The sequence below is a fragment of the Jaculus jaculus genome, chromosome 2, assembly GCF_020740685.1.
Source record: "Jaculus jaculus isolate mJacJac1 chromosome 2, mJacJac1.mat.Y.cur, whole genome shotgun sequence".
NCBI lineage: Eukaryota > Metazoa > Chordata > Mammalia > Rodentia > Dipodidae > Jaculus > Jaculus jaculus.
The window spans coordinates 169,544,562-169,560,643 of record NC_059103.1 but is presented as its reverse complement, the minus strand read 5'-3'; the positions used below and the strand labels follow the sequence as shown (position 1 = coordinate 169,560,643).

The 16,082-nt window shown below is 41.7% G+C and overlaps 1 protein-coding gene across 2 annotated transcripts in view; it reads left to right on the top strand.

The window, feature by feature from the left end:
• Positions 1-5,030: 5,030 nt before the first annotated feature.
• The window catches only part of Stk3 (serine/threonine kinase 3), a 350,209-nt gene continuing 339,157 nt past the window's right edge, over positions 5,031-16,082 (top strand). For both annotated transcript variants that reach the window (XM_045144344.1, XM_045144343.1), the window contains exon 1: positions 5,031-5,206. In XM_045144344.1, coding sequence (XP_045000279.1) covers positions 5,181-5,206 — 26 coding nt within the window. In that variant the 5' untranslated portion in view covers positions 5,031-5,180. The remainder of the gene's footprint in view (positions 5,207-16,082) is intronic.

Genomic DNA, 16,082 nt, shown 5'->3' with positions numbered 1-16,082 from the left:
ATACTTAGATGCTCTATGAATATTTCTTGACTTAGATACAGTTAAATGAAGCCTGGTTATGGTGGTTTGAATTCAGTGTCCACCATGAACTCATGTGTTTTGAATGCCTGGTCTCTAGCTGATGGCAATTTGGGAGGCGGAATTTTGCTTGAAGAAGTGTGTCCTCCTGGATGGACCTTGATGGCTTATTAGCCCTAGCTTGCCAGTGTAAGTTTGGCTCACTCTCCTGCTGCATTTGCCACAATAAGGTGGCAAGAAGGTGACATCCAGCCTCTGCTCATGCCATGCCATAATGGAGCTCTCCCTCAAGATTGTCAGCCAAAATAAACCCTTTCCTCCCATCAGCTGCTTCTGATCTGGTGTTTGTAACTACAACACAGAGTTTGGAGTTATACAGATGTGGATTAGAATATAGATTTTCTGTTTGGCCTAAGGTAATTCCCTTCAAAATTCCCTATGGTAGGGCTGGAGAGATGATGTCTCAGTGGTTAAGGTGCTTGCCTGCGAAGCCTAATGACCAGGGTTCGATTTTTCCAGTACCCATGTAAAGCCAGATGCACAAAGTGGTGAATGCATCTAGAGTTTGTTTGCAGTAGCTGGAGGCCTTCCAGTGCCCATTCTCTCTCTCTCTGTCTCTCTTTCTGCTTGCAAATAAATTAAATAAATTTTAAAAAGTTGCCTGGGGTAATTCCCTGAAAAACTCAGTTTCTTCACCTATAAAATGGGAACCACTAAATTACACATTAGTTTCAAGGACTTAATGGGACAATGTAGGCTAATTACCTGATCATGTTAGAGTCATATCATTGCTAGCTAGTTTATTTTCTGATATGATTTCCTCCTCTTCCCAAAACCTTTATGGTGTTTTATCCAGGATTCCAGCAGAAACTGTTTAGAAGATACACTTACATTAAGGTCAATTGACTAGGACTTAATTTACAGAGGGTTATTGAAGGAAGATTGAAGCCTATAGAAACAAGGGAAAAAGAAGGAACCCATGGACTGGCAGAACAGTCACAACATCTAGTTTCAGAAATAAAGGGGGAGAGGAGAGTTGGATAATTCTGATGTTGGGTAGGAAAAGAGTTAGATGTGGGCTGGAGAGATGGCTTAGCGGTTAAGCGCTTGCCTGTGAAGCCTAAGGACCCCTGTTCGAGGCTCGGTTCCCCAGGTCCCATGTTAGCCAGATGCACAAGGGGGCGCACGCGTCTGGAGTTCGTTTGCAGAGGCTGGAAGCCCTGGCGCGCCCATTCTCTCTCCCTCTATCTGTCTTTCTCTCTGTGTCTGTCGCTCTCAAATAAATAAATAAATAAATAAATAAGTTTTAAAAAAAATTAGAAAAAAAAAGAGTTAGATGTAAGGTAACCGAGGCAAACTGTAGCTGCATCTTGGTAATTGTCTCCCCCTTGTCAGAATGTCCTTCTGTGATTAGACATCCTTGAAGCTGCTCTTAGGTTGTTCCTGCAAAGAGCACTTTCCCATACAAGTGTCATAACAAAGGGTATGAATTCTCAAATGGCCCTGCCATCATTATGATATTATTTGCATTATAGTTTTGGCACTCCACTCCCCTTTGTGGACCTTTCCAGAGGATTATGGGTGAAAATATCCTAAAAGGGAGATCTGGTTCATTATGATTTGGGAAGGAAAAGGGTCACTTTACCCCATGAGTAGGCCACTGACCTCATAAATATTCATAAAAATTTCTTTTCTTTTAAATCTGTGATACAGAACCCATTCCTGGGCCCCATACCCCCACCCCCTTTGGCCTGCTTCAATCTTTCTTTGGAGGGTATGCTTTTCTTTGGTAAATAAACCTGCTTATACTGGGCATATCTCTCCACTCAGTTTCTAACTTCTTAGAGGACAGATTTTTAGGGTGTTAGTCCACTGTCTTCTCAGATTGCCAGCTGTCTGAATAAAGCCCAGTTTTAAAAGCTGAATTCCCATCTGTTCAGTGGCACCTGAAGGGTCAGCTAGCAACAAACTCTGGTATTTTGGTTACAGTTTGCTTTGAAAAAAGGAGTGTGTTGGGTGACCTCACAGGAAGGGAATCTGGGATAAATGAACAAGACCTCACACTCCATTCTTCCTCTGATGATCTTCCCCCGAGTCTCTATCACTAGAGCCAAGCATAAGGCCAGCGGGCTAGAAAATTTAGCATGTGAACCATTTAGGTTACCCTTCAGTCAGACAGAAGGTGTAGAAGGAGAATGAATTTTAGGGAGCCAAGGAAAGTATCCATCCCAGTGCCCTCCCTTGCAGGGTGTCAGGCACTCCCTATGCGAGGGACAGAGTAAGTGTAGAATAAATGACATTGGTAAATTGTCATGTGCTGTTTAAGCTTGCTGAGAGCAGAGTCTGAAGAATGGGGTGACCCATCCACTCCCACCCTCTTCTCAGATCTAAGTGTGTTTATCTCAGAGTGTCCTCTGAGACCCCTTAACCCTGGGGCAGGCATGCTCCCTGGACCCTGTGATAAGGAGAAAGAACAGTAAATAGCCCAAGGGTTAAAACACTGTACCCCTGAGAACAGCTGGAAAGTAAACTATTCTCTAGGCTTCCTGGTGCCTCCTCTAAATCTTAAGACTTGAATAGAGACCATTACTGTTTATCCCATTGTATAAAAATGCCTGAGAAGACATTTTCGCTTGGGAACCTCCATCAGAAACTCCAGCTGTTTCAATGGGGTTTTCCTGTTCATTTTCCCCTGGATGTTGTGAGTGCCTAGTCTGAAGTTCTGTTATTTATCTGTTATTTGCCATTTGCTCTTTCACTTTTCAGTGGTTCTACTCCAGGCATTTCTACTGGATGTTGCAAGTACCCAGCTTGATGTTCTCTTATCTCTACTTGCCATGTGATGTTTTACTTTTCTTCTTGCAATATACTTAAGAAGCTTACTCATATGGCTGTCACAGATCATATTTCCTGATAGAAGAACAAAATGATTTGGCTCTCAGTTGACCCACATTTGGGTTGTAATGACTTTCCTATACATAAAATCTACACAGTTGGATAAGCATCATGTACAAGATAGCACAGAGCTGCCTAGTGTGGGGTGTAGTGGGTGATGGTCTGGTGGTTTGATTGGGAATGGCTTCCTGGAGGTTAAGATTGGTAAGGTAATAGAGTCCATTTTAGAATGAAAAACTAAGCCCACTTCCAATTCTGATAATTTTTAAAAAATATTTTATGGGCTGGAGAGATGGCTTAGCAGTTAAGCGCTTGCCTGTGAAGTCTAAGGACCCCGGTTCGAGGCTTGTTTCCCCAGGACCCACGTTAGCCAGATGCACAAGGGGGCTCTTGTGTCTGGAGTTCGTTTGCAGTGGCTGGAGGCCCTGGCGCACCCATTCGCTCTCTCTCTCTCTCCCTCTTTCTCTGTCTGTCGCTCTTAAATAAGTAAGTAAAAAACAAAAATATTAAAAAATATTTTATATATTACACAGAGAGAGAATGGGCACACCAGGGCCTCCAGACACTGCAAATGAACTCCAGACTCATGAGCCCCCTTTGTGCATCTGGCTTTCGTGGGTACTAGGGTATCAAGCCCAGGTCCTTCGTCTTTGCAGGTGAACACCTTAGCTGCTAAGCCATCTTTCCAGCCTTTTTTTGTTTTTAAAGATGAGTTGAACTTCTCAAGATGTTTTTCTGATGAAATACATGAGATAGAAAGTGAGGATGAGAGTGAGAAGTAGACAGGATCATTTCAAAGGTGCATCCTAGTATTGACATTTTAATGATTGTTGTTCCATTGCTTCTGGATTGTCAGATTGTAGATCATGAGTAGTGTGGTGGTTTATATTGATTGTCAACTTGACAGGGCCTGTAAGAGGTTACCTAGGTTTAGCCTCTGGGCATGCCCGTGAGGGTGATTTCCATTAGGTTGAGGTTAGAGGATCCACCTTAACTGTGGGCAGCATTGTTCCATGGTCTGAGGCCCTGAACTGTATGAAAAGGAGAGCCTTTTGGGTGCTGAATGTGATCAGCTGCCTCAAGTTCCTTCTGCCATGATGCATTATCACCTCAAGTGGTAAGCTGACATAATCCTTTCTTCCTTAAGTGATTTTTGTCAGGGATGTTGTCCTTGCAATGAGAGGGCAACTAATACTTTGAGTAAATGCAACCAAGCATAAATTTGTGTAATAATCTCCCTTGTTCCCAGTAAATATTCACATTATTCTCTTCATAGTCATGGTTCTAACGTCAAAGCAAACACTATACCATTCCATTTCTCGAGTATTTCTAACAAAAAACAAGCAAACTCACTTGTAAAGCAGAAGACAGTTTCTCTTTATGCACCTTAAGGTTAAACAGTATGCACACAAATGGATGCACAAATGGGTCAAACTCCCCTGGGACAGGGGCTTTGGAGAGGGGCGGGGTGGGGAAGGAGGACAGGGCTCAAAAGAAGGAAGGAAACTTTCCTTGAATACTTTTCCAAGCACCATAATTTGTGATAGTCTTTTCAGGCTACAACCATAATGGGATAGCCAGCTAGACTCCCAAAGGCACTGGATATCACTCTAGTAATTACTTTCTCTGTCATTAGATGTAATTATTGTGAAACGTGGTGAGCTGCTTGTCCACAACCAGCATCAAACCAGAATTTCCAGACGTACCCCTACTTCTGTAGCCACCAAGGTCAAAGCGGCTGGGTGGGTGGGTGGTGGTGGTGGTGGTGGTGGTGGGTGGGAAGAAGACATAATAATAGAGAGGGAAGCGTGGGCAGTTAGTTGTTCTTTCAAACAGCTTCACAAAGATGATTTGGGAGTTATCCTGGAGAAATCCTGAGCAATGAGTCAAGTCACACGGGTCAAATCAGGGCAAGCAGGTGAGGAACCAAGGCGGAGACCAGGGGCGTTTTCCAGGCCGGTCTCCGCTTCACCTCGCAGGGCCCTGGGCGCCGCGCCTCCGCCCCGCCCCTCCCCGCCCCTCCCCGCCCCCTCCGCTCCTGGCCACGCCCACCGCCGAGCTGGACCGCGGCAGGCTCCGCCCACCAGGCTGGGAGCCGCAGCCCACGGCCGAGGGGCGGGGCGGGGCCGCCAGGAGGGAGATCCGCCGCGGAGTTACGGGAAAGTTGGTCCGAGTTCCCGGAGTCTCCCCGCGTTTGTCCGGCCCGCGTGGTCCCTCCCTCCGGCCTTCTCCGTGCACCCGGCCTCCCTCTCCCGTCACCGGCCGCCATGGAGCAGCCGCCGGCGCCTAAGAGGTAAGTAAGCCCACGCGTTGGCTGGCGAGGAGGACGGAAGCGGGGGCGCGGCTAGGCCGGGCCCCACTGCGACCCTCTTCCCCTGCGGGCCGGCGGGAGCCCCGCGGCCTGGGGCGGGCGGCTGACCCCAGGGCTCGGGCCGCGTGGGCCTCCAGGCCACGGGGCCTGCGGGAGGTCGGGCCTCGGCTGCCCGCGGGCCGGCTGGCGCGCGGGGAAAGTTGGGTGGGCAGCGCCCGGCTCCCGTGGCCACGATCTCTGGGACGGGAAGCGGGTGGGTTTTCCTTCGTGGCAACTTCTCCAAAGCTGGTGACATAATCGAAGACATTGATTGGTCTTCTAATAACCATGTAGGGTTTTTTTTTTTTTTTTTTCTTGTTCTGGTCAAATATCCATATTACCCTTTCCCACTGTTATTTTTTTTTTTTTTAAGTCGGGTTATTTATTTACAGTTTTAGGAATTAAGTATTAATAGCTACACAGTGTGTAAAACTTAACTGTGGACATTCTGCATTGACAGGTGTTCCTCTCATTAGCCCCTCGAGGTCGAAAGAATTTGTGAATGTAAGACAGTAGGCATCTTAAATTAGAACGTCTCCCCCCATATACTTTTTGCAAGTAAAAATAGTGATACTTTGGTATGGTGTTATTGTTTATATTTAATCTTTGACATATTGGAAACATATGTGAACAGTGTGTTTGAATATTCTCAATGATCTTAGGAAGCTAAATCAATGTTGTCTGTGGATAGAAGTTCATAATGTTAGCTTCTTCTCCCTCCAAGAATGAATCAACTCATTGTTTAATGCTGCATAAAACATATAACCTCAATCTTTTTATTTTTAGTTTACAAAATATGAGTGTTAATCTCTCACAAAGTGTGCTATGACCATTAATGAGTTCATGTGTTTTGATACCTAGTGATCTTTAGATGAAGAGTGTTGTATTCAAGAACGTGGAATTATTAAAAAGGTAGGGACTTGGCAAGCTGTTGTGAATTGTGTGACTAGATATGTGATCCTTGAGGTCTGGAAACCATCTGTTCAGGTGCAAAAAGGGAGGTTGTGGACAGGTTTCTGAAAGGGACCAGCTATCAGAGCTGTGGAAACAAATCATGTGATAGATTGTTTCTAGCATTTTGTAAGGTGTCTGCCTTCTAGTACTCACTGGCTACTGGAACAGAAATGTCCAACCTGTGGCCAGAGCCACATGCATCTTGGGATAGCTGTGAATGAGGGCCAGCACATTTGTCGATGACATGAGTTCGAGGCCACCCTGAGCTACAGTGAGAACCTTCCTTGTAAAATCAAGAATTTTTTTTTTTTGTCGATGACAGTGCCATGTCATAATGTCAGGAAGTTGGATACGCTTGTAAGAAAATGGAGAACATATTTTTCTTTCTGCTTTGGAAGAACAGTAAGGGTGCAGGCATCATTGAGACAATGCCATAGGCCAGTTTGAGTGACTCTGGATTGAAGTAGAAGTTTTCTTTATTAATTAACTATACTATAAGTTATTAGTTTTCATTATAGGTGTAAGAGAATACCTAGTCTTTTTAAAAAATATTTTGATTAATTTCTTTAACATAGGTTGTAGTATGTCCCCTTCAGGTTCCATTTCTCTGTGGGGCCCCACCTCAGTAGAGTTATTGGTGTTCACTATGGGGTAATTAGGACCGTTATCTCTGTGGGGAGTTGTGCCTCAGGGTGTGAGAATATCTACTCTTGAAGAGGTATTAAGACAACCTTGAGTCAGGGAAAGGTGTGGGTAATAATTCCATGTGGTTTATACTCCTCAAAGTAGTGGTTTTACATATTCCACACTTTTAACTTCAGAAATTTATTTTGATCTAGGAAGGTATTTCTTTTTCTTTTTCCTTTTCCTTCTTCTTCTTCTTTTTTTTTTTTTAAATGTTACTTAAGTTGGTAAGATCCTTCTGCCTCTGTCTCATGAGTAGCTGGGACTGGGGGTCAGAAGGGTATTTCTGATGACATTAATCTTTTATATTTGATTATCTCAACATTTTTCATAGCATTTTCATATTCATAGTATTTACTCCTCACAGCATCCCAATGAGATAATTTGGATTACAGATAGCAATCTTATTTTATACTAAGAGTTTGACATATGAAAACCTATGACTTAGTGAGTTTTTGTGTTGATCCTTTTGTGTTTATCATTACTACCTAATAATAAAGTATAGCTATAATTTTTAAGATTGTATTGATTGCCAGGTAATTTACACAGTAATGTGCAGCCTAACAGTGGGACTTGTTTCTGAGAAACACATTGTTAGATGATTTTTGTTGTGCAAATATTAAGAGTGTACTTACACCAAGCTACATGGGAAGGCTATGGTGTCACTAGGCAATATAATCTTATTCACTGTCATATATATAGCCTAGTATTGACTGAAGTATTGTTATGTGATATGTGCCTGTACATACTGTTCTTTATTGAATCTTACGGAATAGTAATTCTGCTAGTCTAAGTTAAAATTCCTTCATCAGTATTCTTGGGTTAAATGAAGTCACATGTAAAGCACATTGCTTCATAGTATGTTCTTTAAGGCTCTGAGAGGTAAAGTAATTTGGTCAGGTGCAGAAGGTGTCAGAATCTTGGGTCTGATTGCCCGCAAAGGTGATATTCTTTCTTTTTTTAAAAATTTTAATTTATTATTTTTTTTTATTAAGAGCATACCTTGTATGGATATAACATGTGCTGGTACCATCTTTTCCCTCCTTCCTGCCCCCATTCTGCTGAGGGCCCTTCTCAGTGGAATTGCTGGTATTTCCCATGGGGTTGTGAGTTATATATTCTTTCTTATTATGTATCATTCTGTAATGGAGGACCATGTTTGCTACAATCTTCTGGATCCTTTTGCTTATTCTCTTAACCTCTGTATGAATGCCATTTCATTTTGCTGCCTTCAGTAGCATTTCCTTAGGGCCGTGACACTTTTCACGTCGTGTCTGTGCTGTTTGTGTCCAGGTTTGTCTGATCAGAAGCTGCTGCTTATTCAGCATTTTGAGTTTTTCTTGTGGGACTAGTCTTTATTTCATCTAATTTGCCCCTAGACCCCATTACCTGTTCCATTAACAAGTTTATGGATTCATCTTTTTTAATCCTCTTTTTTAAATTTTTTGTTACTTCAAGGTAGGGTCTGTCTATAGTGTAGGCTGACCTAGAATTCACTATATAGTTTTAGGGTGGCCTAGAACTCACGGTGACCCTCCTACCTGTACCTCCAGAGTGCTGGGATTAAAGGTGGTGCCACCATGACTGACTTTTTTTTTCTCCCTTTTTTATTCTTAAGATTACTGGTCCATTTCAGGGTGTTGTGGCACTCACACTTTTTTTTTGTCAATATAAAAATGCAATTTTAGGGGCTGGAGAGATGGCTTAGTGGTTAAGCACTTGCATGTGAAGCCTAAGGACCCTGGTTCGAGGCTCAGTTCTCCAGGTCCCACGTTAGCCAGATGCACAAGGGGCGCACGCGTCTGGAGTTCGTTTGCAGAGGCTGGAAGCCCTGGGGCACCCATTCTCTCTCTCTCCCTCTATCTGTCTTTCTCTCTGTGTCTGTCGCTCTCAAATAAATAAATTAAAAAAATGCAATTTTATTTATATATGCCATCAACAAATAATTGGGTAGTTCAGTTTAAAAGAACTATTTATAATATCATGAATGTGGGAGATATTTGTGAGTAAATTTGATTAAAATTGTAGAGAACTGAAAGCTATAAAATTTCTGAGAGAAAATAAAGATAATTTATAAAGGGAAGATATGCTATTCTCAGTGATTAGATGGCTAATAATATTAGTTTGTGAATCCCCCTCAAACTGCTGTAGATTTACCTCACATTTAAAAATTTTTTTTTTAAATTAAATAGTTTTGTATTCAGTGAATACAGTCAGTTTGGTACCATTGTTAGGTTCATCCGTGACCTACCCTCTCCCCTTAGCCCCTCCTTGTTGAGGTAAATGGGTCATGCATTGTGGAGTTACCCACAGTTATGGGTAAGATAAATGTCTCTGCATATCATGATCCAACATGTGGCTCTGACATTCTTTCCGCCCCCTCTTCCGCAAAATTTCCCTGAGCCATGTTGAGTTCATTTTTGGTCTGCCTCAGTGATGAGGTGTTGGGGACCTCTGGGGCTCTGGCTCTCTGATTTGGTAGGAGTTGATTTTTCTCTGTGTTGATCTCCTTCCCCCTTGTGTCGGTATCTGGTTCATCAGTAAAACAGCATCCTTGCTTGTTTCGCCAATTTTTCTTAGTTTCAGCTGGGGCCCTATTGAGATATGATGGGTTGGCTCTCTCCTTAGGATCTACATCTATCTGAAAAAGAGAAGCAGATTCTCCAATGGAGAGTAGGTTAGCACCAGGACAAATGAGATAACCCTTTTTTTTTTTATAGAGAATTTAATAGGTGTAGACCCTCTTAACCCCGTGATTGTTGGTAGCTTGATACTAGAGAGTGGGCTTATGTTTGGGTATGGTTCTGACTTGTTTCCCAGCTCCAGCTGTGGGTCCCATACCACTGAGGGAATCAGTTAGCCAAATCAAGAGCAGTTGGTTCCCCACTATGGCTGTATGCCACTATTGTACTTGTGTGGGCATCACAACAGGTTATTTGCTGCTAAGTAGGTTAGATCATGAGTTGCTTGGACAGATATTGGTCATTTTCCCTCAGTCGCCCTTGTAGCACCTTCTGGCACGAGACACGCTGACTGTCTGGGGACTGACTCTCTTCCAACTTCCAGCGATGCTGTTCCATTTTACATGTCAACCACATAAGGTGTCTTCAGCAGTAGGATCTTACCACTAACCTTTGGTGGGTCATCCAGTACTCTGGCAGAAATCTCTCTGTCTTTTAGGAAACCTTGTAGGTCTCTGTGATCAAAAGCTCATTGTGGATAATAGCCACATGCTGGTACTGGGAGTTACAGGTCAGTGCCCACAAAGAGAACGAGGAAAAAGATACCTAATATACAAGAGTTAGGGAGAAGAGAGAGAGAAAGAGGGAGAGGGAGAGGGAGAGAGGGAAGATGTAGAAGATTAAGGTTAAGTCTTCATCATATCCTCTCCGGTCTCTTGTAGTTCCCTGTAAGGGCCTGGTGCAGATTCAGCCATTTGGTCTGCCTTTTAGGAAGTAGAATTTTGTTGGACCATTGCCATTTGGGTCTAGTTTTGTGTTTCCCACCCCATTGATGCCCTTCCCTCCCTCCCTGTCCATCCTAGTGTCTGTTCCACGAGATGCTTGCTGGTTATGTAAGGTATCTTGGGTAGATTCAGGTTAGGTGTTGTAGATGAGTGAGACTATGTGGCAATTTTTTTTTGTGTGTGATTAGGTAAGTTGACTGAGAATGATCTGTTCCAGGTTCAACCATTTTCCTCAAATTTCATTGTGTCATTTTTTTCTTACTGCTGTATAGAATTCCATTGTATAGATATACCACATCTTAGTTATCCATTCTTCAAGTGATGTACATCTGGGTTGATTCCAGCTTTTAGCTATTACGAATTGAGCTGCTACAAACATGGTTGAGCAAATCTCTCTGGCCTATGGTTTGAAGGTTTTAGGGTAGATGCACAGTAAGGGAATCACTGGGTCTGTTGGTATCTCTGTAGTCAGCTTTTTCAGAAGTCTCCATATTGCTTTCCAAAGTGGTTGTACCATCCTGCATTCCCACCAACAGTGGATGAGTGTTCCTACTTCTCCACATCCTCGCCAGCATTTATTTTCACTTGATTTTTTGATGTTTGCTATCCTTATTGGGGTAAGGTGGAATCTCATAGTTGTTTTAATTTGCATTTCTCTGATGATTAAGGATGACGAACATTTTCTTAAGTGTATGTTTGCCATTTATATTTCTTCCTCTGAACTGCCTGTTCAGCTCTTTCCCCATTTTGTGAGTGGGGTGTTTGACTTCCTAACTGTTAGATTTTTGAGTTCTTTGTAGATTCTAGAGATTAGGCCTCTATCAGTAGGATAACCTGCAAATATTTTCTCCCATTCTGTTGGCTTTGCTTACTGTATGCTTGTCTGAAAAGAAACTCTTCAGCTTCATGTGATCCCATTGGTTGAGTGACTATTTAAGATCATGACCTACTGGGATTTTGTTCAGGAAGTCTTTTCCCATTCCTATATCATGGAAAGTACTTCCTAAATTTTCTTCCAGTAGTATTTGAGTTTCTGGTCTTATATTGAGGTCTTTGATCCATTTGGACTTGAGTGTAGTGCATGGTGAAATATGTGGATCAAGTTTCAGTTTCCTGCATATGGTTTTCCAGTTTGTCCAGCACCATTTGTTGAAGATGCTGTCTTTTTTCCAGCCTATATTGTTCGGGCCTTTGTCAAATATCAAGTAGCTACAGTTGCTTGACCCAAAGTTGGGGTTCTCCAGTCTATTCCATTGGTCTATACTCCGGTTTTTATGCCAGTACCATGTTGTTTTTATTACTATGGCTTTGTAATATAGCTTTAGATCAGGTATAGTGATGCCTCTGGAGGTATTTCTTTTGCTGAGGATATGTTTGGATATGCAAGGCCTTCTGCCTTTCCATATGAAATTTGAGATCATTTTTTCTATCTCTGTGAAGAACACTGTAGGGATTTTAATTGGAATTACATTAAATCTTTGGTAGGATTGTCATCTTCATAATGTTAGTTTTGCCTATCCAGGAGCATGGGAGGTCTTTCCATTTTCTCAAGTCCTCCTCAATTTCTTTTTTGAGTGTTTTTATGTTTTCGTTGTAGAGATCTTTCACTTCTTTGGTTAATGTTATTCCAAGGTATTTTATTTTTTTTGTTGCTATTGAAAATGGGACCATGTCCCTTATTTCTTTCTCTGTATCTTTGTCATTTGCATACAGAAAGGCTACTGATTTTTGTGCATTGATTTTTGTACCCTGCTACTTTGCTACAAGAGTTGATCACCTTCAGGAGTTTTGGGATGGAGTCTTTTGTGTCTCTTACATATATAATCATGTCATCAGTGAATAGAGCTAACTTAACTTCTTCCTTTCCAAATTGTATACCTTTTATTTCCTTCTCCTGTCTAATTGCTTGAGCTAGGACTTCCAGTACTATATTGAACAGTAGAGGTGAGAGTGGACAACCCTGTCCTGTTCCTGATCTTAATGGGAATTCCTCCAGTCTCTCTCCATTAAGTATTATTTGGGCCTTCGGAGCTTTTTATATTGGCACTCACACTTTAATTGCAGGAGTGCCTTGTAACTGGGCACTTCAGTGCTTTTCACAAAGATCTTAAGAGCAGAAGGGTTTGTAATAGGGGCAGGGCACCAGGATCTGGCTCTCCTTTTGCCTTTCCCTTTTGTTGCCCTACAGAGCCTTCTAACACACCATGGAACACAATTTACTTTAGTACATCCTGCCTGTTGCTTCTGATTTATTTGCTAAAACACCACTTCAATTATACTATCCCTTTACTTCCTTATTCTGATGAGATATATACCTAATATCTGGTTTACTTCCTAGACTCCTGTTCGTATTCTCCAATATGAATCCACCTTCAGAAAGTCTCCCTTTTATTCTTTGTTTAGGTTGTAGGCTATGGGTACTCCCAATATTGCCTTTGTCCATGATCTTCCTTTAAAAAAATTATTAAGTTACTATTTCAGAGAGAGAGAGAGAGACAGACAGATACAGAATAGGCATGCCAGGGCCTTCAGATGCTGCAAATGAACTCCAGATGCATGTACCACCTTGTGCATCTGTCTTACATGGGTCCTGGGAAATTGAACCTTGGGTCTTAGCCTTAACTGCTAAGCCATCTCTCCAGCCCCATGCTTTTCCCTTAGAAACGTTTGTGTCAACTGGGCATGATGGTAAATGTCTATAATCTCAGCTATTAGGAGATTGAGACAGGAAGAGCGCTAAGCCTTGGTTCCACATAGTGAAACCCTGTCTTAAAAAAAAAGAAAGGAAGGGAGGAAGAAGGAAGGAAGGAAGGAAGGAAGGTAGGCTTGTAGGCTTGATTGTAGCCTGTGCCTGTTTTGTAAAGAACTTCTTTCTACCCTGAGATATTTCTCTTTATTTCCAACATGATACTCATTTGATTATATGTTACATTCTTTTTGTGTCTTCTTATTACAGAATTTTAGGCATTCAAGAGATAATGGGGGCTAATTTAATAATACTTAAGTATCAACACCCAGCTTAGGAGGTAAACATATTATTAACACATTTGAAGCTCCATGCATCGTTTTTTCAATTGCATTCTTCCCCCCTCTCATTTTTCGAGGTAGGGTCTCACTCTAGCTCAGGCTGACCTGGAAATCACTGTGTAGTCTCAGGCTGGCCTTGAACTCATGGTGATCTTCCTACCTCTGCCTCCTGAGTGCTGGGATTAATGGAGTATGCCGCCACATCTAGCTTTCTTCCTGTCTCTTCAAGGCTGACACTATTCCAAACTGGTTCTTTATCCTTTGCATACATGTCTTTATTTTTTGTTTTTAGCATAATGTAAAATATATGCACACATATGTAGTGATAGGCTCCGCTTTTTTTAAGGCTCAGCATTTGCTTCTTTGGGGTATTATTCTTCTCTTGGGGATGGGGATTTCCCTGTGTAGCCAGGTTTAAGAATCATGAGTCACATTCCTAGAAAATCTGGTAAGACACTTTTTCTCCTCACATTTATTGATTTGGCTTCTTAATAAGGCTCATGTAAAACACAGGCAATAAATGTGTTTGCCTAGATCTCTGACTTGAGATACTAGATTGGCCTTTTAGATGCCCAAATTTCTTTTTTATCTTTATCTTTTTGTTTGTTTGTTTGTTTTTGTTTTTTTGAGGTAGTGTCTTGCTCTAGTCCAGGTTGACCTGGAATTTACTATGTAGTCTCAGGGTTGCCTGGAACTCAAAGGGATCCTCTTAACCTCTGCTTCCCAAGTGCTGGGATTAAAGGTGTGCGCCACCATGCCTGACATGCCCAAATTTCTTTCTTTCTTTTAATTATTAAATTATTATATTTATTGAGGGAAGTAGAGCCAAGGCAAAGCACTCAAGTGGCTAGAGATCCCACGTGGAGGGCCTGGGGAAAAAAGCGTGAAAAGAAAAGAGAAAAAGTTCAAGGAGCTCCTGGCATGTGGGGAGGTGGAGGAGATAAAGAACCTGTGTGGAGAGTAAGGGCTAAGGGGCCCTTCTGGCTGGGCCCATTCTAGGGCCTAGGCCGAGTCCCTCCTGGCTGGGTCTGGGCCTGGACAGAGCCAGCCCAGGCCCAGCCTAGGGAAAAACTCACCCATAGCTGGAAGTTCCCAAGTGATGAGCGAGAGAGAGAGAGAGCGCCAGATTTCTTTAATGGTTGTATTACAAGGATCTTACAAGTATGAGAACTCTGGTTGTTGGGGGAGATATGAAATTTCATATAATACCTGTCAAAGAGAAGATGAAATAGCATTGTTGAAAAGACATATTTTACCAGATGGGCTTTGTTCGTCAACTTGTTTATAAGATTTGTAGCTACTTAAAATTTAAAATTTATTGAAAGAAAAGTTGGCATGGAACAATGAAGACACTGGAAAGATAAGAAAGTAAGCTGTTAGGGTATATTCTCAAGACAAAGTAAATTATTTGAGCTTATAATTAGATTGTGGAAATTAAGGAAATAATGTGAATGGGTAGTTTGTGGTAAGCAATGTTGAAAATTGAGGTAAAAATATTACGGTTTTAAAGCACATTCATACAAATGAAAAGTGAAGATAATAAAATAATCTTAAGTACAAATATTGTCATCAGTGGATGAAGTTGGAGAGTTTGTTAAATAAAGACAAAGGGATTAGGATGCAAAGAGTAACAGTAGAAAGCATTCTTGTATTTCTTAACATGAAGGAAGAGCCCTCACTAGCCTGTGGAACTGAGATCGTAATCATAGGCTGGTAGTTAGATGTAGAGGTCCTTGACAGAGAACTCTTCAGTCCTCAGGACTTGCAGAGGGTGGATGGAACAAAGCAACAAACAAGGGAAGTACATAAGGTATCAGGAATACTGTAGAAATCTTGTTGGAAAGTTCACTAAATGGAGAGTTGGAGTTGTTTTTGAGAAGTTTAAGAACTCTTAAAAATAAAGCCGTTAGCCAAGTGTGTGGCTCATACCATTAATCCCAGCACTTAGGAGGCAGAGGTAGGAAGATGACCTCAAGTTCAAGGCTAGCCTGAGACTACATAGTGAATTCTAGGTCAGCCTGGGTGCCTGGGCGAGAGCAAGACCCTACCTTGAAAAGCAAAATAAAACAAAACAAAAACCACCAACCCCAAAAAACCAAAACCAGAGCAGCAATCTTAGGGTAAATTTCCAGTTTAATTTAATTTAAATTCTATTCAGTTCTATTCTGTTCATTGCTAGGAATTGAACCCAGATCCTTGCACTTGCTCAGCACAGTGCTGTATTACTGAACTACACTCCAAAATAGCAGTGTCCAATTTTAGAAGCAGACAAATGACTAAAATGTGTGAAGTAGTCCAAAGGAAAAAGAACCCAGCAACAGTAACATCTTACATTTAACAACTTGGTATCTGATGCAGGTACTGTCTTCCCTATAGCTTTTCATGGTAAATTTAGGGTAGCATTAGCATCCTTATAGTTGGTTTAGGCCTAACCATATTGACTTTCCTTTTGGAGAGAGGAATCTGGAGTAATGATCAATTTATCCATTATTCTTTAAGGGATGAAATACAGAATATACAAATATTGGGGAGTGTGTTAGAAATGTAAAACAAATGGTACATGTGTATAAAACATAAGCTATGTTAAAATTTGCTTGTTCTGAAGTAATCTAAACGCTCATTTCAGAATACTTTAATACATCGAACACTTCTTATTTGGATTGTAAGGGAAAAAACGATTCCTGAGAA